The sequence below is a fragment of the Drosophila navojoa genome, chromosome 3, assembly GCF_054131105.1.
Source record: "Drosophila navojoa isolate 15081-1374.11 chromosome 3, UAZ_NAV_1.0, whole genome shotgun sequence".
In the NCBI taxonomy this organism is placed as follows: Eukaryota; Metazoa; Arthropoda; class Insecta; order Diptera; family Drosophilidae; genus Drosophila; species Drosophila navojoa.
Window position 1 is genome coordinate 16,018,001 of NC_142891.1, and position 22,663 is coordinate 16,040,663.

The window sequence follows — 22,663 nt, forward strand, 5'->3', positions numbered from 1 at the left end:
GCACTCATGTATAACGTTTTATATAACTTGTTGTGGATATGCTTCAACTATTCTGCGAAAAACCAAACAAAATTCGAGAAATATGAGAGAAATATGTATACACATTTTAATCAACTCTATTAACTCTTGCATGTAACATGGCTATTTTTTCTCGCTCAACCAGCTGAAGGTTCAGCATGCATCGTTAAATATTTTTGCGAAAAAATGCTGTGTCAACATGACGTATGCGTAACGATAATTGTTTGCTAGCTGCATGCGCCATGTTGGCCGCAAATTTTACAATCCAAAGAGAGTGCAATCCGGTGTATATTTGCGCTTGCCGGTGGCGATGATTCATGCGTAAGAATCAAGATACTATATATTATATATGTATATGCACGCTCTGTTCTATAAACTAGCTGGCGCTGCAATTTTCCCTACTAGTATATTGTCGAACTTTTGCCAAGCCAAGCAAATGAAAAAAATATCGGATAAAATAGGGGAAAAAAAACGAGAAAAAATTCGAGAAATTGTGCACTTACATAACATTTGTGTGCACCCAGAGCCAAAAAAAAAAAAGAAAAAAAGTGAAGCGAGAGGCGGCTTCAATGCTGAATCGGTCGCTGCCTTTGTTTGGCTAACTGGCCGCTTCATTTCTCACATGCAACATTTTATATGTGTGTATGAGCTTGTGTGTGTGAGCGTGTGGAAATATACCCAGTGTCTGAAAAGTCAATAAAATCGGGTATACTCTAGATAAACGCTGCAAATGACAAACACAATTTTGTTTTATTATTTATTTGTTATTACTATACTTGTATATGAGAATTTGCTTTAGGAGTTTCCGAAATTTTTAACTTTTTTTTATATATTCAGCTGCTTGTGACATTTGTAAAGTTTTGTTAAGGACGCAAACCATATGTGAAAAATATAGATTAAATCTATCGTGTATATTATTTGTTGTGTAAATAAAATTATTAAAAAAATTAATGATCTGTATAAATTCAAAATAAGTTTTGTTTTCTTTTTATTGCAATTTACTATTAAATAAAATTGGCTCTATGCAGCCCTAGAGCTAGTTACAGGGTGTCTATGATCGTCATCCCATTGCATTCTAATACATATATTTTCTTTCTCGAGTTTTCTTTTATTTCTGGCGACTGCCTTTGCCTCTGCTCGCCATGCCATGTTAGTTTTTCTCGTAACGCGCAGCATTAGTGTAAAACGTGTGTAAAAGAAACAAAGAAAGAAAATGAGAAAATAAAGCAAAGTGGAAGGCGAGATGAGGCCCGCCTGGGCCAATGCACGTGATTTTCTAGCCGCATAGTGCTTGCAGTGCGCTTATCTGCCTCGTATGTAATTATTATGAAATACACAAAAAAACAGAAAGAAAAAAAAAAAAACACACACACAAAAGCTGAGCGAGTAAGAGAAATAAAAATGTTGCTGCTGCTGCAATTGCAATATTTGTTGTTGCTGCTGTTGTTGTTTTCTGCCGCAGTTCATTGAACCGCAATGTTATTGTTGCAGCTCTTATTGTTGTTGTTGTGGCAAGTGCATTATACAGGTTTTCCTTTGTGTTGCCAAAAAAGAAAATGAAAAGAAAAGCCACGGAAAGAAAAAAGCAGAAAACACAAATAAAACTATTGCAAGCAAACATAAAAAAACGCAAAACCTTGCGTGTTGGTATTTTCAGCGTCGCTGCGTCTGCCACAAAACTTGGCCAAGTTGACCAAGACGCTGCCTGGTTGCGGGTGCGACGAGGGCTGCTGCGGTTACAGGTAGCTTTCTGTAAATCAGGTCAAGCCCGCTGGCGCATTTTGGCCAGTGGCCTGGTTTCCTTTTAATTGATATCACTCCCTGGCTGATACAACAATTTTTCGGTTGGCTGTCCTTGCTAGCTGTTTGAGAAGTTGACAAGTTGATTTCCTTGGCGCCGTCTAGTGCGTGTCCTCTGATTGCCCTTTGCCTCTCGCCAGGCGATGGAGCATAAATTGATTCACTTACTTGTCGCCCTCTCGCTCGCACATGCACACAGGCTGGCGTCTGTGTGCGTGTGCGTGAGTGTATGCGTGTTTCATTCATTGATTTACCCAGTCTTAGCGGGCACTCTTTGGCTCTCCTTCTATCTCTCTCTCCCAACTCTACACAACTGGCTCTCTCTCCACTCTGCTCGCACTCTGCCAGTCTGCCACTCTCTCCCAGTCTCTGCCTGGTTGTGTCTCCACGCAACTTTATTTGCTGGGTATTTGTATTTGTATTTTCTCTGCTGCTGACGTAAAGTGTTCTTTCCAGCTGTTGCCAGCCCACCCACACCGAGCTAAGAGAGAGAGAGAGAGAGCTCCCATCCAGCTGAACATCCCTTCAATAGCGACACTCTCAATGTGCTTGCCGTTGGCCCACATTTGTGAAATTGTTGTTTTCACGTACTTTAAGGGCTTACTGCGGCACATGATGGCATAATTTTCATTTCTTTGCATACCCTTACGTAGGGTATATCGGATTTTCTTACGAAGGTTGTGTATTTACGTAATGTGTCCTCTTATGCATTTTTACAAGAGTATCTTATCTTCTATGCGTCAGAATTGCCTTTATTGTGATTCTGTGCGCGCTCTATACATTTTTCTTCTTTGCAAAAATAAAGCAGAATTGACACAATTTTATTATTATGTTAGAGCCGCTGGAGAGGTGGTGCGGCCCTAATGGGCGGTCTATTAAGTCAGTGCACTCTCGTAGGACAAGGGCTGCGAACAGTGACAGCTGTCATCTGGTTAGCCCAGTTAAGCAGCCGAAGCGCGGCGCTCTTAAGCGCTTTTCATTTTCCATTTGCCTCAAGGCGCACCCCAAACACTTATCTCATATCAAATGCAAATTTGGCACAAGTGTGTCTAAAACTCATAAAGTGTCGACGATTCTCTGTTCAGTTCAGTTCAGTTCAGTTCAGTTCAGTTTAGTGACCTACTTGGCTAACTTTTGCTAAACTATTGGAAAACTGCTGTGTGGGAAAAACCTTTTGCACCCAGTAAGAAAATAAAACAAAATCGAAGAGGAGCTTAGATAAGACTAAATTTAAGTTAGTCGTTCTAAAGATACATTTTAATTTTTTTTTGTTTTTGAAGTGTTTAGATTATCTTTGACATTATTGAATTTGCAGTTATCAATTTACCTATCGATATTCTTCTATTGAATGCCGACATCATAAGAAAAATATGTACATCGATTACCAGTTGGGATATTTAAATGCTTTTCAAATTAATAGTAAAACGATAAATATCAAATAAATTAAATAAAAAATTGCTAGCTAGGATACCTTATGATTGATTAACTATTGTTTTTTTATATCTTAGGATTAAATTAATTTTATTTTCTGCTGTATATTGATTAGGTTAGGTTAGGCTATGGCTGATAATAAACCTAAGATCGTATTCCTTTATTCCTGATGTAAGCACTTCTAATAAAAAGCTAAAATATATTTCTAGCTCTTGTGTACAGCTTTTGTAAAACTCGGACTACTAGTTGCGTTATAGAAAGTTATGAAAATAGTTTTTAGAAAGGTCAGGATTAGTACTTAGTTCTTGTGTTGCGTGCGCCTCTCAGATTTCGCTGTAGCTTCAGCTTCAGGTAGGTGTGTCCTGGCCATATACAATGTGCTGCACTTTGACATTTTGACAAACAGCGCTGTCACGCATCATCAGGCTAATAACATTCATAAATATGTAATGCATTGGGTAAACAATGGAAAGTTTTGCACTTGTTCTCTGCTTGTCTGGCGCAATTTACTAAACTGACATAAAAATTCTCTAAACAATTGAGAGGGAATGAGAAAGAAAGGGAGAGAGGAAAGAAGAGAGAGAGAGAAACGAGTTAAGTTTCCCGTTCCGAATGCGGCACGTTGCACGTTACGTCACTTGTGAGGGTGGCATGTTGTACGCTTATAGCAATCAGCCTATGTCTCTTTCCATTTGTGCGTATGCATGTGTGTGTGTGAGTTCTTTGTCTGTATATGTAATATGGGTTAAGTGCTCGCCATTTGACTGCCGATTACATGAAATGAACGCTCGATTAGCACAAACGCTTACCACCTGTCCATAAATTGAGGCTGCTCTTATTTTTGTTGGTATTCCTTTCTCTCTCCCTCTATTTCTCTCTTTCTGTCTTATAAACAACGATCTAATTGAGTTGCTTATGTTGTTGCCACTGAAAATTTGAATACTCAATTGGCGCTGACATTTTGGCTTCGGCAGCCGCCAGTTTTAATCGCTGCAAATGTCTCGTTGAGGGCGATAGCATTTTGGAAACATATTCACAGTAGCAAAACCAACGCAGAACGTGTTTGTTGTAAGCATTTTGATAGAGCACATAGATTGGAAACTTAAATCTACGAATTCAGAATCAATTTACAAAAAAAAAGTAAATGTGTGTAGGTATGTTTATAAAACGATCCAGCCTAGGCAGCGTTAAAAGAAAAACGTGCTCAGTACGTTTATTTGATGAAAGCATATTATAAAAATAATTAGCATATAAAATATGAATATATTAAGACGTCTTAAATGTCGAATGACAAAAATAAAACTAAAATACGTTGAAAATAAATATTCAAATACTTTTAGGTATTCAAAGGATTTTTGCTAAAGAGTATACGCTATTTCCTTAAGCAATGATTTGTAATTTTCCCTTGCTTTTTTTTCCTTTAATGTAAAGTTTGTTTGTTTTTATAATTATAATTATGTATATTCAAAAGTAGAGCTATTATTCTAAATATGTATTTGATGGAGATGTCGTATAGCTGTCGCGACCTTTGATGTGACATGACAGAGCATGTCAGAGCATTTGCATAAACGTTTTAATTGGCTGTGTACTTTTTTACGCTTTTTTCTCGGTGCTCTTGAGGGTGGACTAATCAAATAATGTAAAAACATTTGTATTTTTTGTAATGGGCTGTTTATACCCTGAACCCATTGAAAATGGGAAATCAGGGTATAATGGTTTTGTTAAAATGTATGTAACAGGCAGAAGGAGGCGTGGCAGACCCCACAAAGTATATATATTATTGATCAGGGCGACGAGCTGAGTCGATTTAGCCCTGTCCGTCTGTCTGTCCGTCCGTCCGTCCGTCCGTCCGTCCGTCCGTCCGTCCGTCCGTCCGTCCGTATGTTTGAACGCGTCGATTTCAGAAGATATAAGAGCTAGAGACTTCAACTTTTTTTTAAAATGTCCGTAAAAACAGCGCGCATATCGAGTTTTTCACTAAAAAACGATAACTCATTCCGATAGTTTTTTATCGATAAAAAACCTTATCGAAGATCACTTAAATAATTATATCTCTTACATCTTTCAAGCTAGAGTCTCCAAATTTAAAATGTATATTAAGATGTATTTTAGACAATTTCGGTTTTTGTTAAAATTTACCCCCCACCCCTAAATCCACCCCCTCACCCTCATCTTTGTAAAAGTCGTATATCAAATACTAGAGACTTGTGCTTCGGTATGCACATACATTTAAACATCATGATTACGTTCTGTAAGTTTCATTACGATCGTACGTCTAGAAATTAAATTATTCAACAAATAAGTTCTCATAATATTGCCAACACTGCAGCGCAACCCAAGAGCAATAGGTTATAAATTTATAACTCCTACATTTTTAGAGCTATAGTCTCCAAATTTTAAAAGTATATTCCAATGCATTTTATACAATTTCGGTTTTTGTTATATTTTGGATACCGGCTCCAAATTCACCAGAATCCCCAGTGAAGGTCAGATTCTAGTATAGCTAATTGTGAATGATTTGATTTGATGTTTTCTTTTAAATGCCAAATATTCAATAGATCATATGCTGAAAGTTTCATTAAATTCGGTTTAGTCAATCGACGTTAAAAAATAACAAAATGTTTGGCCAATTAACAAACGCACGTGCTGCAGCAACAGCAGTTTTCCAATACGTGTGCACACATACATTCAAACATCTTCTAGCACATTCTTTGAATCACATCAGCAGTTAGTTTCGTTTAGTTCTGCTAGATGGCGTTGCATCAGTGAATCTATTTCAGCTTTGACATTGCAAATGAGAACAGAGGAGTGGCGTCATGGTAGAGGGCGCGGCGCTCGATCACAAGGTCTCGGGCTCAAACCCGGAGCGTGTCGGAATTATCTCTTTTAATTGTTTCAAAATTTTTATTTATTTAATTAAATGAGTTTTCTATTTAATTTATATTTTTAAATACATCGAAATTGAAATTTGAACCATACTAAATGTGCTTTTCTATTATTTTGGTTCAGGGTAGTATCTAGTCGAGCACTCTCGACTAGAGTTTTCTTACTTGTTTTTTATTACTCTGTTGTTTCTGTTGGTCGTTGTTTTTTCTGTGTGTGTGTGTGTTGTCCAATTGAATTCAATTGACTTGCGGCATTCGTTCAAAGTTGCTAAGCCTGCCTGAGCACTGATTTGACTTGATTTGATTTGCTTAAATAAGCTGCAACATTTGCGAGTTGATAACGTTGATATTTGCCAATTGCAATCGTCGAGTCAACAAATGTCTCACAAAGTAAAATAAACAAAATCGATATGTAAACATTTTTTGCTGTAATAATATTATACTCAATTAGTTCTTGCTCTCTCCCTCTCCTTCTCTTTCTTGCTCTCGCTCACCTATTGGTAGTTGTTGTTTTGCCACAGTCTCAAATTGAGCATTGAGGCACCTTGAAATGCGAAACTAGCATAATATTGACATACATATATGAAATTTGCACATGGATTCAAATTAAATTATATACTTAAGCGCAAAATGCGTCCACTACCAACCAATGAGGCTTTACTGTACGGCAATTAAACATGAATGGCGATCTCCACTTGGGACCTTTTTTTTTTGTGTGTTTCTTTATCAGTTTGATATTGAGGCTATGACCCTCTTGATAAGCTGGCCAAGCCATAAGCAAATTTCTAATTGCCCCAAATAGCTCACAATAAATAATTACTGAAAAATTGTGATTCCAGCAAATATATATAAATTCTTTAAATAGTTTTTGTTTATCTGTATAATTAACTTATCTTGGAGTATGTAAGGCAATATTATCGCTTAATTAGCTAAACATAGTGGGGTTATTAATAAGTTGGGTTTTTAAAAGATTTTTTGGTCAATTTCGATAACTATCGATATTTCAGTGATATTTTCGTAATACATCTCTGAATATTTGCCTACTTTATCAATATTCAGATAGCAAACATGGACAACTACCATTTACATGATAATTTGCATTTGCACATTTAATAAATATCAATTGTTTATTGTTCTCACACCGCCCAGCTCCACCCCCACCCGCAGCACTACCCTTATCGATTGTTTTACGATAAATGTGTGCTCGATTGACAGCCAGCTGTCTCGCTCACATTCTGTGCGCCCAACACCTCGTGTCAAGTAAACGCGAACGCAACGATCTATCAGACACGTCTGTCTAGTTCAATTCGTCACTGCCACGCCCCTCGCCCCCTTTGCACTAAATGCTGTTGCTGACAGGCGAAATCATTAAAAGTGTCAAATGAAACTAAAAGAAGTATTTGTTGGTGATCTCTCGTATTTTCATTTGCTGTTGTTGTTGTTGTTGTTGTTGTTGTTGTGGGCTTTGTCGTTTTTGATACGTGCGCAGAATTTCAATTGAAATTTGCAATTCAATTTTCGCATTTCGTTTTTGTTGCTACTCGCAGGCCGAGTGGGCGTGGCAAACGGGGGGAGGAAGGGAAGGAAGGGGGGCTAGGCTGCCTACGCTCAGCTATTTAGCATGCACTGCCATTTGCAGGCGATGAAATGAAAGCATTTAAAGAATTACGATAACAAAAGAAAATAACAGAAAACAAAAATATTTTAACTAAACTATATCGTATTTTTTTTTTTATTATTTAATTTTTGTTCGGTTATTTATGCTTGGCTTGAGCTGCCAATGCAGCGTGCTGCTGCCTAATAAGCATACACAGCGTGTGTGAGAAACATTTGGAGTGTTTGGCACTTGCATAGAATTTGATTACTATCAAATTTCATTAATTATAATTCAAGTTAAATGATGCATACAGTCCAATTTAAATAGATATTCATGCCAAATTAGTGTGCTAACTGTGTGAAAATTACAGATGCAGCGGGCAGTGTGCAAATATATTCATGAATAAATACATATATCATGTATGAAAAATAATTCGAATTTTCTACCTCTTAAATGTAGATTATGTATTATATATTTATTTAAATATAATTCATATACAGGTATTTTGAATGCATATATTTTACAGTCTAAACGAAACGTGCCTAAACTTAATTGTTGAATTATATATAGTTAATGTACTTCATTTCAGCACAAAATAAAAACTGTTTTTTTGCTACAATAATTAGGTTAAAATTGATTTTTTTTAGCCAATGCAAACATATTGCTGGCCCAGCTCAGATAAACAATTATTTCATATATGTATGTATTTTTTTTTTTCAATTTAAATACATTTTGTGTATTTTTTGTGGGCAATCGAGATATATCTGTGCTGTTTCCAGTTTGGCAAATATTAATTAGATATCGACACGATACGATACAAAATTAAAACCGGCAATTTACCAAGAATCGGTTTATCTCGCTGACGACGGCGACATTTGGGAGCCTTTTAAGTACTTCCCTGCTGTATATCCCGCACAGTTTACTCCCAGTTCTCTCTCTCTCTCTATCTCTCCTTCTGGCCAGTTGAGATTTTTATTGCTGTTGGCATTTAATGCCGTTTCATGTATTTTATGGCCCAGAGGCGCCTGACGCCTTGTCTACAATTGGAATTATTTTTCGTGGTTGCTGGCCCAAATGAATTGAAAATGTTCCATGTTGTTTTTCATGCGTGTCATTGAACCAGTCATTCCATATTCATCTTTGCGCCGCTCTGAGTAACAAGGACTTTACATATGTATAAATAAATATATACAATAATACCATGTAACTCTACACAAATATATATGCATAGAATATATCTGAGTGATGGCAGTTGATTGGATTACACAGAATTTGTTTATTTGCCGTAGCGCGGAATGCCAAACATTAAAATTATAATAAACAAAAAAAATATAAAAGAAACTGATAAATGCTGGCATTTAGCTCAGCAGCCAGCATGGCTTTCAAGTTGGCCAAGGAGTAGAGAAACGCCGACTGAGTAAATTAAATGCCCTTAACGAATTTTAGTTTGACTTGCCCCAGAGTTTTTCACTAAATCTGTTGAAAAGTAAAATAAATACATACATATATATTATTTAATTAAATACTTTTTTAATTGACTAACATCATATAATCTCTTATCTTATCTTTTGCAGACTCTGAAGTGTCGCTCTTTTACGTTTTGCTCCACTATGCTCTTGCAGTATTCGTTTTAAATCGTTCATTATAATGAATTCGGCGCGACATCATCGTATTGGAGTATTTCTGTCTCCATAAATGCACATAGCTAAGCCGCAATAAGAACGATAACCCCACAAAAACCCAACAACAACAATAAAATCACCAACAACTGTTGATCTAGTCACAAAAAAAAAAGGAATACTGCAAAAATAAGTCTTGGATATCCTACTACCACACCCACACACTAAAAGCCACAACTATTTGCTAAGAAAACACGAGCAACGACAGCTCTCAAGTAACCAGAGACAGCTAAAGAGTCAAAGCTGGCTAAGAAAATGCCCTATCATCGTGCCGACACATCGGCTCAGGCCGATAAGCTGAGCGGCATTGTCGAGGAGAGTGATCTATATGAGGGATTTGCTCCGCATGTGGAAACATCTGAAATCAAAACACTCGATTTCTATAATCTACCAAAGCAAACTGGTGAGTTCATGAAATGATTATTAATAATATTTAGAGAGAAGTTACTTTTATATAGTGAGTAAAATGTAGTGTAAAAACTATATATGTATGTAAGATATTTAACTTAAGCAGAATGAGGAACATCTCAACTATATTTATATTTTATATGTTTTATTTTTATTTAAACTAAATTAAATAAATATAATTTTGCCAATAATAATATTATCTACTCAGCTCTCAGTTTCTTAAATCATTTCCTTTCTAATATCTTTAGAAATTGTATTATATATTGTATATTGTGCCAACAAAACATATTTCTAATTGAACTGAAACCTGTGCAAATTAGAAGAATTGGAAATTGGGTACATTTTCCGGTCATCAATTTGAGTCTTTTCGAAATAAACAAACGCATTTGAGTGCTCTTGAATAAATAAACAACAACAATAATGATTTATGTACATTATAAAACTGAACGAACAGGTGCAAAAGCGCTGAAAATATGTGCGTGCTCGCCTTTTAATGAGCTCCTTTTGCAATAAATATTAAAATTAAAATAAGCAAAGGCCGAACGTGAACAACTACCACGCACCCACGCGATAAAAAATATAAGCATAATCAGAAATATATATATATACTTTCCTATACATATATGATATTTTTTGTATATTGAAGTCGAGACACACGTGTTTTTCCTGAAATGCGAATTTTGAGTATAATATTAATTTATGCATTTCGTGAAAGATTATTTGTTTGCGCTATGCCGCGTACCAAAATACATTAATCAATAAACACAAACACCAACAGAAATACAAAAACAACAAATTGAAAAACAAACGAAATTCGTGCAAGCCAAAATAAATTGAATTAAATATAGGCATTTGTAATAATTACTGGCTAATATGGCCAGATCCCAATTTTAAACAAAAATTCTGAATTTGGGATTATACTGCACGGTACGCGCTTATAGTTCGATTACAACATTTTTATTTGAAATCACTATTTACAAATGCTATAAATATATATAAATATCTCCAACGTTTTTTTTCTTACATAAAATAAAATTTTATGCAATTTGAATCTATTTGTCATTCAAAGCAACCAAATCAAAACCAATATACCCTACTAAACTTTATGAACGATCATCGAAATAATTTGCCACTGAAAACTGAACAAACCGGCCAATTGGCCTGACCGAACTGTTCGAGTGGATTTCATGTACGCAACATTGTACTCTACACTCGATTTGGATTATTTTTTAATGTTTGTCTCTGTTTTTGGTGTTGTTCATTTTTTTCTTCTATCAAGCTGTTTTAATAATGTTATTTTTGTACTATTATAACACGCAAGCTGAAAATTATATCTACGTGTTGAGAAAAAGTACCCGAAGGCTGTGTTATAAATTATGTTAACAACTCGCTTTAAATATAAAAAAGTCTGTGAATAAGCGTCTAATTATTTTATTCGAATTATCATTTAAGAACAAGTCACAAATTTGTAAAATATTAAAAATATAAATTTGGATAAAATAGGTTTGCAAACTTATAGAAAATAAAATTGGAATAGCAATGTTTGGTATTCCCTCTGTATTAAAAGAATATATATTTTATTATCAAAGCCTTATAAAAAATATTTCTTATATATCTAATATATGTATATGTATTTATATTTTGTCAATGGCAAATACTACATATCTATTGTATACCAATTAAAACTACAAATTATGTCTCTTACATAACTTGACCCTTCTCTTTGGCAGTTTAGGCATTACGAAATATTGAAAAGTTTTTCAAAAATTGTTTTCGCTACGCTCAACTGAGTTTCCTTGTTGTTGTTTATTCAATATGCTTTTATTTTCGACAGTCTGTGAAATGCGTGCACGCGTGTGTGTTTGTGCTTATTGTTTATATATGGCAAATTAAAAATTGCAATTTACAAACAAAAAACTTTTAACTGAAGCTTGAATTTTATGCGAATTTTTATTTTACTTTTATTTAAGAAAATTTTATTTATTTTTCGCTTTTGGTGAATTTTCTTGCCTTTGCTGCAACTCTTTAAAAGTTGGCAATGTAATTAACAATTATTGCTTATCACTAGAAAAACGAAATGTGCTGATAATAAGGGTTATACAATCCATTGACCTACATTAAAGAATGACAACATTTGCTTCAAATTGATTTTTTTTCCAGTGTATGTGGACAGCTAAAAGAAAATTCCATTTGCGTTTATAGAAATTTGATTAAACGGCAAATGGAAAAAATCGATTCTATTTTTATGACACATCAAAGGCAATTAAATTTTACATTTACACTACATTTGCAATGCCAAGCGATAAAGTGCTTTGATTATGGGTTGACAGCATACCCTTCATCAAGAAAAGAGCGGGAGAGCTATTAAGACTAAGCATGTATCAGGCTCGAACTATACTTGCTTTCCAATATAAACCAAAATGAATTTCCAATATTCTATGACCTTATCCCTATATCTGAATTTATAAAAGTATATAATAAATTATTGTTCTCCTTGGGAATTTTAATACCCATGAAAAGAATGAAGTTTCCTGTCCTTGACTACAGGGTATTTCCCAAATATTTTCTGTCTCTGAATTTCCGCTTTATTTATTGTTTTTATTGAATCTGCCGCTTGGTAATATTTTGTCAAAATGCCAAAATGCATTAATGCCAATTGCGATTGGAATTGCAATCGAGCCAATCGGCAAATCAACCCATCCAATCCATTAGTGGAAGCAACTCTTATCCGCTGACGACATTGGCCTTGATTTTGATTTTGAATTTAAATATTTCTTAGTTTTTGATGGTTTTTGTTGTTGTTGTGGATAGATAATGTAAACAGGCTGTCCGAACTGGGCATAGAAATATTATTGCTCGGGCATTTGAACGGGAAAAACCAATTTGCAAAGTCTTTGCTAGATATATTAATGTGCATCTGAATTATCTATACATATGTGTACATATAAGTATATATGTTTGACATAATGCTAAAGAATGTAGATATTGTTATTGTCGCTTGCAAAACAAAAAGAGATTCACGTTTTTATGGCAGTTGGCGTGGGGCCAATTAATTAGTTTAAAAATAAATGCAATTTTCCTTCCATTTTCCCGCTTTGAAATATTTCTCTTCTTTTTTGTTTGCTTAATGATTTTTCTTCACTTTTTATTTTGCGTCGTGATAAAAATTAAATTTAAGATTTAATAGCTAAACATGTGATGTTTAGTTAGCTTAATCGACTAAAAAGTATACCTGCAACATTAATTTAAGATTCTCTTTTATTTTTGTTAGATCTGCCACATTTCCTATAAATGCATTAACCGTTATTTGGCGTATTAAGCAGCGCGTATGATTAATATAATTTATATGCCTTGCTGTCACATAATCTTGGCACTCGCCAAGTCACGCATCATTTTCACATTATATTATATACATTCATATAATGAAAGAAATTGCATATAGAGCTAAATATAATACAGCAAAGCAAACATAATCTGCTAAGATATAATATTTTATATTATATGTATTTGGAGATTCCCATGACTGTTGCTAGCACTTTTGCTTGGTATTTTCTTTGAAGTAATTAGTTTCTTTCTCAAGTTCATACATTTATAATGTATTCCCAATCGAAATTTATCTCCTACAATACTTAATTCAATCTAAAATGTCCCACTTCATCCCACCTTACATCAAACTCTCAACCTTCGATACAAAACAAAAAATAAATAAATAAAAAATTATTACGCTACAAATTCTTTTTTTTTTTAGTTTTCTAAATTTGAAACATATTTTCATAATTATAGTATAACTAATTTTTTCTATATACAAAAATATTTTAAAGACCATGTCACAGGCCGCGTGCCAGCTCTTCTACAACAAATGCACATACAAAAATGTATATGTATAAGGTATAGAACATTAAGTTTATGGGCTTAAGATTTAATATTTATTTGTTTTTGCAAAAACAAAATTTTGTGCTTACGCAAAACAGAGCGCAATGTTTTCTAGCCATCGTGACGTGAGACGACGAGAGATTTTTTGCTTCTCAAATTATGCATGGCATACACCATAGTGTATATGTTTTATATATAGAAAATGTTATATATCTATATATTTATTTTCAATTCAAAACAGAAAACATCGTAGAACTCAAGCGTTTTTTTTTTTTTCGATTTTTGTTTGCTATGCTAGAGCGTTTTCCAAGTTGATACAAAATATTTCAAATTTATATTTTTAATTTTTTTGAATTTTTGCAAATTGAAAATTTTCCGCCCGATCAGGCCACCATATATGTATACATACATATATATATAGCTACTATATATTATGTCTAGATATATCATAAGTGCCACCACACGCGCTGCCTCATCAATAAATCTGCTTGCTGTGAAGTGATGAGCAATGGCAGCGGAGAGTGAGGCGTAAAATTTAATCAATTTGGCTCCGTCGTCCTCTGGCTGCCCCTTTCTGACATCAGAGAGCTGGCTACGTCAGTGGAGCACGTGCCCTCATCCAAAAATATGCGAAAAGTGTGCGAATCCATTGAGAAATCCGTTTTGTGGATTCTTCTGTAACTGGCCAAAACCAGTTTTTGAAGAATTTCTTGTGTTTTATGTTTGGCATCTTTATTTTGGTTTTTGTTTTTAGTTCAAATGCGTTTTTAAGTGGTTCGCTTTGATATTGCTTTGTGTGCCTTCTTTGGTTGAACGATTAAAAGTTTTTAAATAATATACCAAATACAGTCGAATCAATTCTATAAGAATTTTCACACATATTTAATACGGTATTCTATATAATAGAATAGATTTCAATATTTGTATTTATATTTCGTCTTGAAATCAACATTTGACCGTTTTGACCGCTGCTAAAAGAACAGAGAAAACAGACCGAGGGATAAAACCAAATAGAGAGAGAGAGAAAGAGAAATACAGATTGTGCGGTAGCTGCGGTATACAATATTGAAAGTTCTTTCAGAATCCACTTAAAGCATTTGTATATCATTTCAACCGATTAAAGATTAAAAGTATTATATTGTTTCTCTGGATTTATACAACTTGCTATACGTATAAATTAAATTTTTGTTCTTTATTTTTTCTTGTTTATTTGTGTTGTTGTCTTTGGTTCGTGCCTCGTGATTAGATTAGTCCAATTAAAATGATTAAGGCAATTTTTATGTGCTTTGTTATTTTTGATCGCAACATTTTTGTTTTTGTTTCCTTTTTACATTTCAATTTTTGGCAAGTTCAGAGATCAAATCCGTTAAAGTGACACCACACGCCCACTTGTTATATGTATGACTGTCTGCCCTACGGCCCACATATGCTTCACGCGCTGTTTTTTGCTTTGATCCGCATTCACATAAAACAATCAACGCCTACATTGGGCAAAGGGGGAGGCAGGATGGTAAAGGGAGTGGGAGAGGCGGTTGGTTTATTAATAATGACAAACGGGCAGCACTGTGCTGCTGTGTAAATGTGTGTTTGTATGTGTGTGTGTGTGTCACGACAGTCTGCGTGTGAGACAGTTTCACAAGTTCTCGCCGAGCTCTGAGTGTTGCGTTCCAAAATACTTGATTGTGTATACTAATATGAGTAGAGCTCAGTCACATGCGATCGATAGCTGTCACAACTCGAAGTTCATTTTTGCACTTATAATTTGGTAGAGTCAAAGCCTTATAAAGATTTTTGTTGTTTATAAGATAAATATAAAATTTGACAGTTTTAATATTTTCTAAAATATTTATATTTGATATAATAAACGGTTTCACCAAAGAGAACCTTAGGTTTTGTAGGAAGTCATATAAATTAATAATACATTTATAATAAAATTTGAAGCCCAATCCCAAAGCAAACAGTTCTAAAATAAATCAGTAAATTAGCAACAATTTGAAATGCATACAAAAGTATGATAACTAAGAGAAACAAAAATAAAACTCATTTGCAGATCAATGCAATGAACAGGTGGTTTTCCGTAATATTTAGTATTTTATAGCGCTGTTTAGTCTCTAAACATCACATTGCGCAATATGCCTAATGATAAACCCCGTGCAGACAGTACGCATATTTATGTGGCCTTTCACCACACACTGGCGTAAAAATCAAATCGAAAATCAAAATCAAATACACGTCTAATTGAAAGCCATAAATATTTGTAGTGTTTGACTGTTGGGAGCAACAGCTGTTGAAATTTGCCAGCTGCCGGCCGGCACTGATTGATGGGCAACGAGTAGCGAACGGCAACAGGCGATGCCCAATTCCCAGTTCAATCCTCAATTCCCAATACCATAATTTCATTTTCCATTTGAATTTCGTGTGCTGCTATAATCCATCAAATGCAATCGATAAATGTTGCTCATTAACATTTATTTGACCCGTGCAAGGAAAATGTTCAACCATTTAATTTGTTCACCTCTTGTTTTGTTCGTTTTTGGCCTTACTGTCAACAGAGGCGCTACTAATTACACGTTTGTTTAAATACAAATGAACACTCATATATGCCAGTGTGTGTGTGAGTGAGTGTGTTTGTGGTTCTGCGCTGAGGTCAAGCACTAAGTGCCGTCACACGTATTCAACGTAAAGCTCTCTCATCTGTTTCGTGTTTACGTGCTCTTTGATTTTCAAACGCTCAACAAAATGAGCAATTGCAACACTAACAACAACAACGACAACAAAAGAAAAACAACAGCAACAACAACAACGCAGTTTTAATTTTAGTGACAGAAGCTACCAGCCGGCAAATTATTTGCGCTCAAGCCTTTTGCCTCTGCCGCTGGCACTCTCCTCATATATGGGCGTTCTCCTATGCACTAGATAACATTGTTTGTGCTTTGGCCAGATAAGCAGAAGCCACGATAATGTGCGAGGCAGCGCGCACAATTAGATGCAAACAGCAGCCGTCGATGTTTTCATTGTTTTCATACATACAGAGATATCTTGTTTTATCAGCTGCATAGAGATTAGTTTTACATTAATGTTTTTGTGCCTTGTGCGTATATTTAACAAGGGCTTTGGGGTTAGGCAATAACAGTTTAAAATTGTTTTTTTCCTTTAACAGTATGTTAACATTTCTGATTGGAATTCGCTCGACTCTCAAAAGTATGCAATGATTTTTGAGCTTTCATTCAGATCGACTTTTGTCTGTTGCCTGGAAGTATGCTCTATATTTTTAAAATGAACTCAAGTGTGAGCAAAGGCTGTGAACGCAATATTATTATTATTATTATTAACATTTCCTGAGCCGTTTATTCATGGCATTTCACAATCACCATATTCGCTTTTCATACCATAGCTCCATGGAAAAAAACAATTATTTACTTTTTACTTTTGAGTCATACTGACTCACTTAGATAACTATTTTCCCAGAATTGTTAGAGCTATTATAAAGCTTTGCTTTTATTTGTCTCTTCCGATGTCATATTTCACATTGTAAAATATATTTGGAATTTTACTTGAGCAGACTTTTGAATATTTGATTAAATTTAATGTTTAATGTATTTCGCAATTTTTCAAGTGCTTTTTACAATTCAAACATAAACGTTGTTAAATGTTTGTCAACTGTCAGATGAATATGTTTTCATAGTCGCATGCGACAACTGTGATTCACACCTCAGTGCGCTCTGCTTATTAAACGGAAAAACAAGTAGATGTGACTAACGTAACGATACCCAGTAAAATTTAAGGAGAGAAAATGATATGATTATCATGAGCGTGAATATTCAAGAATATATTGAATGCAATTATATAAGGACTCGGCTTTGAGATTCCTAAATTAATATACCCTTCAGCCCAAATACCATTATTTCTGGGGTATTCTTATAACGAGTCTGTTGGAGCAATTTCAAAGCAGTCAAATTGTTGGGATCACATGAAACGTCAATAGAATTACTTAACCATGGCTAAAGCACACTTGACTCATTTCCATATCAATTAAGTTGCAACAACTGCGAATGCGCTTATAAATTGCAATGCCAATATTTTGCGCAGCGATCGCTTTTATGGCCCAATGAACTGTTGTCTGCTGCATAGGAAAAAGAAGCCGAGGCACAATTCAATTTGCTAATCAATAAGAATCAACAATAAGTTGCTCCGGCATTTATTGTAACAGCATTATTCGCATTATTCGCACGCTCTGAGCTGTCGCGCCCCCGTTAAAACAATGCCTGAACAGTTGAACGAACTGTAATCAAAGAGAGACCGTAAGAGCAAGATAGATAAAGAGAGAGAGAGGGATAGATACGTTGCAACTATTAAACTTTAAACTTTAATTGGAACTAGCAAAGCTTTTCTAGTTTGAAGAGTTTGCTCGTATGCCTCTTGATACCCTGTAATATATATGTTTAGGGTATCGTCAATTTGAGCATGGATATGTAACAGGCAACTAAAATGAATATACATAGTAAATAGTATATTGTTTAGTTGGGCAATTTATGTAGATAAACCTGTAAGCAGGGTATATTTACTAGTTAGTACAGGGTATATTTTATAGTCATACATTGTCACCTAGAACCCTCTGGCTCATTCTAATGAAAAGCTTTGACCGTGAGCTTTTTGTGACCGCCTCAATGTTTTGATAAACAATTAGCTGCGCTCTGTGGCCATCCGAAGTGCACCTGTCCGCACGCTCTCTACTATTCCCTCTATCTCACTCACTCTCTCTCAGATTGTCTCTTTTCAACTCTTGCTTGGGCTGATGCTGTTGAGCGGCGAAACGGCGATCGGTAAACGCTTCTGTGCTCAGTTTCAGTTCAACCCTCGGGCGTTGCGGTTTGCTTACGTTTGTTGAGCGCGCGCGCCTTTTGCCCAAAAGTTGTCAACTATCCAACAACAATAACAACTATAACAACAACAACAACATCAACGAAACATTTAACGAAACGAGTCGCGTGTCTATCGATTGCCGTTGAAAATTTGCTTTATGTTTGTATTGCTATACGTACTGAGCGTTTGTGTGAGTGTGTTATGTAAATAGATGCATTTGTGCGTGCGAGAGTGAATGGATGTGTGGTGTGTGTGAGTCTTTGTGTGCGTGTGCGTACGTGCGTTTGTGTGCAGCCTCCAAAAACTGCAAAACGCGATGCACATTAGCCCGAAATCGGCATTAAGATTGACAACCTGTTAATTATCGCACCTCGATATAAGTTTTATGTATTTAGTTTTATTTTCGTATACTGTATACGAGTCTTGTGCGTTGCATGCGTCAAGCTTTCAATTCGCAGTCAGTTGGTCAAGCAATCAATCAGCTGAATCGAACACTGCATTTTATTACGCCGCTACGTCTTCTGACAGCATTTCGTTTTTTAATGTTTTTTTTTTTTTATTGCTTAAGCTGAATAATAAAATAGCAAAAATGTCTCAAAACAGTGCAGAAAAAAAAAAAAAAAAAAAAAAAAAAAAAAAACATAAAGAGAGATGTGATATTTCAAAAGATACCCAATAAATTGATGAATATCAAAGCAATTAGAGATCATCAAGAGTTTTTATTAATTTATGTAAATTATCTGCACGCTTTATGAGAGCTAACTGTTTGCAAATGCTTAGCTCAAAAAAAGTTGACTTAAAAAAAATGGTGTATTTAGATTTTATGCATTTAAATTTCTTAATTTATTCTCAGATGCATTTCGAACAAAACACATATCAAAAAAACAAAACAAAACCAGTTTAAGAAAGCTTCGCTAAAAAATTGATATAAATATCCAATTCTCACATGCTTTGATCCACATTCGTATATATGCTATATATGCCCATATATAGGTATATACTATATATAATTTACTGCCTTGTACCAGGCTCAAAGATGTGCCAATAAGTAGGAAGCTAATAGGAACGTATTGCCGATCGCTATAAACTAATCAATTGCTTAATTTGTGTTGATTTTAACAATACTAAATAATTTGGACACGGCAGGCGCTCGTGGCTCTCGGTTCGACAGATGGCGCCCATTTAGAGCTTATATTCAATTAATCATTAATTAATATGCAACTGCAAATGAAGCTAAGAATCTGCCATTTTATTTTGGCTTAATTTTATTTATCTATGTGGATTTTCTCGTGGAAAGTTACCGAGAATTGAGCGCCGATTGACATTCCACTTGAAGGCAAATATAAAATAGAAGTAATAATCTAAAAACTTTATAAAAGCTGATGGAATCTTGGACTCTTGTCATGTGCTGTTTGATTTTTTTTTTTTTTTTTTTAGTCTTGTAGTACAGAAAATGTGCTAATTTTTGCTACTCAACATGTGCCGATCGATTGCTCGATCGATGGACCGATCGGGTAGGCAGTCTTAATTGAATTTTATGCGCCCTGCTCTGTCTATTTATTTTATTTATAGCACTTGCTAAACATGCAAAAAGAAAACAAAGCAGAAGAAGAAGAAAAAGATCGAGCAAAAGTCTCAGCCTTGTTAAGGGAGCCTATCAATAATTTAATTGATAAACAGCAAAGAAACAAAATCGTGATATTGTCAACGTCAACGCAGGCATTATTTGTTATTTAAAAACTACTCTCGGTTATTATACCTCTGCCATGCATATCGCAAAGCTTTTCGATAAGCAAATATAAGTAATGTAATGTAATTGATTACATTACTTAATAATTGGAAACAGTTTTATAACTAACCTGAATGCAATTTCTATTAAAATAATTATTCAATTCATAAGTTTTATAATGAGACTAACTAGTATTAAATACTACTGCTATAACAGATAAAAATTGCATACAGCAGCGAGTTACGGTATACAAGATTCCTCTGATAAATAATCAAGTGAATAAAAATATGTATAATAAATACATATATTTAATCAGGTTTAGTTATAACACTTAGAAGAAGTGCATATTCTATATATACAAATATCATGTCTTATTTTTTATTTTTATACATATATTTAGTAATATTTCTCTTCGTAATTTCTGTGTTAGTATACCTTAGCTTAATTATCTTCATAATGATTATTATCCTTTTTTTAACACCTTTGCTTTTCTTTGTCTAAACTCAGTATAAGGTTTGCAATTAAACGCCTGGTCAGTGCATCTAAATTTAGATTCTGTTAATTATAAGCTGAAATCAAATTTCAAAGACGCGTTGCTCCAATTAGCAAACTTTGACAGTTTGGAAATGAACAAGATTCAATAAAACCGCAGCGAGAAGCACGACTGTGCTGCCAAAATATAAGTAAATAAAATAAAGTAAACAATAAAAAGAGCAAACAGCAAAAAATTAGATTAGTTGAACGTGTTTTTGGTTGCGGTTTTTGAATTTGTTGAAATCTAAATATAGATGCAGCTGCCAGTTGTGGTTGTAATTGGTGCTCTTGTTTTTTTTTTTGGCAATAGATGCAGGCCGTCAATCGTCAGTGGGGGCAACCCGTAGGAAAAGGTCTAATAAATTTCATTTGCCATGTGCCAACCCATTTGGCTCCTCAGTTGGCCACGCCTTTTTTTATGTGCCGCCTTAATTGTTGCGCTTAAGGTTCTGCTGTCAGCTCTTTTCGTTTCCTTAACCTTCCCTTTCTTTCTTCTACTTTTCGTCAATTTCATTTTCTCATTGTTTCCGCATTTCTTCTAAAAATTGCACATTAGATCATGTCACAATAATTTTGTTTGTTGTTGAATTCAATCGAAAAATTGTCTGCACTTTGCTTTCAACTCGTTTCTATCATTATATATATATTTGATCATGGTGAATACCGGGAAATGCAAGTGTCTTTTCCCTATACTTTTATCTGAAATATTTTTAAATTGATTATAAGGATGGATATATGCTGGAATCGTTAATGTAAACGTATTTTGAGAATAATTTTTAGTTGGCTATTGAAAAATTTGCAAGTATTTCATGAATAGAATAAAATTTGTAATTTTATGAAGAAGTCTTATTATACTAATTAATAAAAATTTAATAGTAAATAACTTAATATTTGCTTGTTGCCGATTTTTCTCTTGCTTCTAAATATTTTTAAATATTTCTCATGATTTTACTTCATGAGACCTCAATTTTGAGGTCATGTATGACTCAGTCAATCTTTTGTAAACAATTTCTAAATATATTTTTTATTTATACATATTTAACACTAAGCAACTTGTGCGTTGGTTAATTAACAGAGCCTGCGAAATAATAGTAAATAAAACGTGAGAGGTTACTTAGAATCTGCCCATGAATTGCTCAATAAAGTTCGTCAATTAGAATTAATGTCTCGCCATTTGTTGACTGCGAACCATTTTGCTTTACATGCGACAAATTCGAGATTATATATTCTCTTGATTCAGAGTGAATTGTATCACCATAAAGATACTAGCGGGCGTTAGGCTATAGAGACTCAATCAAAAAGTCATTAGATTTACGAATCAATTAATCAATTGAGGGAGTCTGTTGATAACTGGAAAGTTTTTCGACTGATAAAACGCGATTTAGTCGGGAATTTTTAGCTCTCCCAATCAAAGTAGCTAATATAGATATATATATATATATAATATTTTATCTTGCACAAAGTATACCCTGTTTATTGAAGTTAAATTTCAGAAAATTTTCCTTTCATTAAATTATATTACATTTGGTTTACAACATTTGTTCTTTGCTGTACTAAAAAAAAAAAAAAACTATGTCACATGAGAAAGTTTTTCTGATAAGCTCACTTACAACGTTATTACAGCACTCTAAAATTATCTTAAATAAGCATTTATTACTATATATATATCTTAGGTTGTGACCAGGAGTCATTTGATAATTTGATATGCATTAAAAATTGTTTGCCCCAACCAAACAAGATTAGTCGAAACATGACGACATTTGTTGTTTACCGAGACGTTTAATCACAGTGGGCTTATCCACACATAGACGCGATCTATACTAGATAGATAGCCCATATCTTGCTC

General features: G+C 34.3%; 1 protein-coding gene across 6 annotated transcripts in view; it reads left to right on the top strand.

The window, feature by feature from the left end:
- sky (GTPase-activating protein skywalker) overlaps nt 1-22,663 on the top strand; it is a 55,341-nt gene that overhangs the window by 12,598 nt on the left and 20,080 nt on the right. For 5 of the 6 annotated variants that reach the window (XM_030386109.2, XM_089258369.1, XM_030386099.2 and 2 more), the window contains exon 2: nt 9,306-9,813. In XM_030386109.2, coding sequence (XP_030241969.1) covers nt 9,666-9,813 — 148 coding nt within the window. In that variant the 5' untranslated portion in view covers nt 9,306-9,665. Of the gene's footprint in view, nt 1-9,305; nt 9,814-18,538; nt 18,714-22,663 lie in introns of those variants that run through there. The other variant, XM_089258366.1, reaches the window with a different exon arrangement.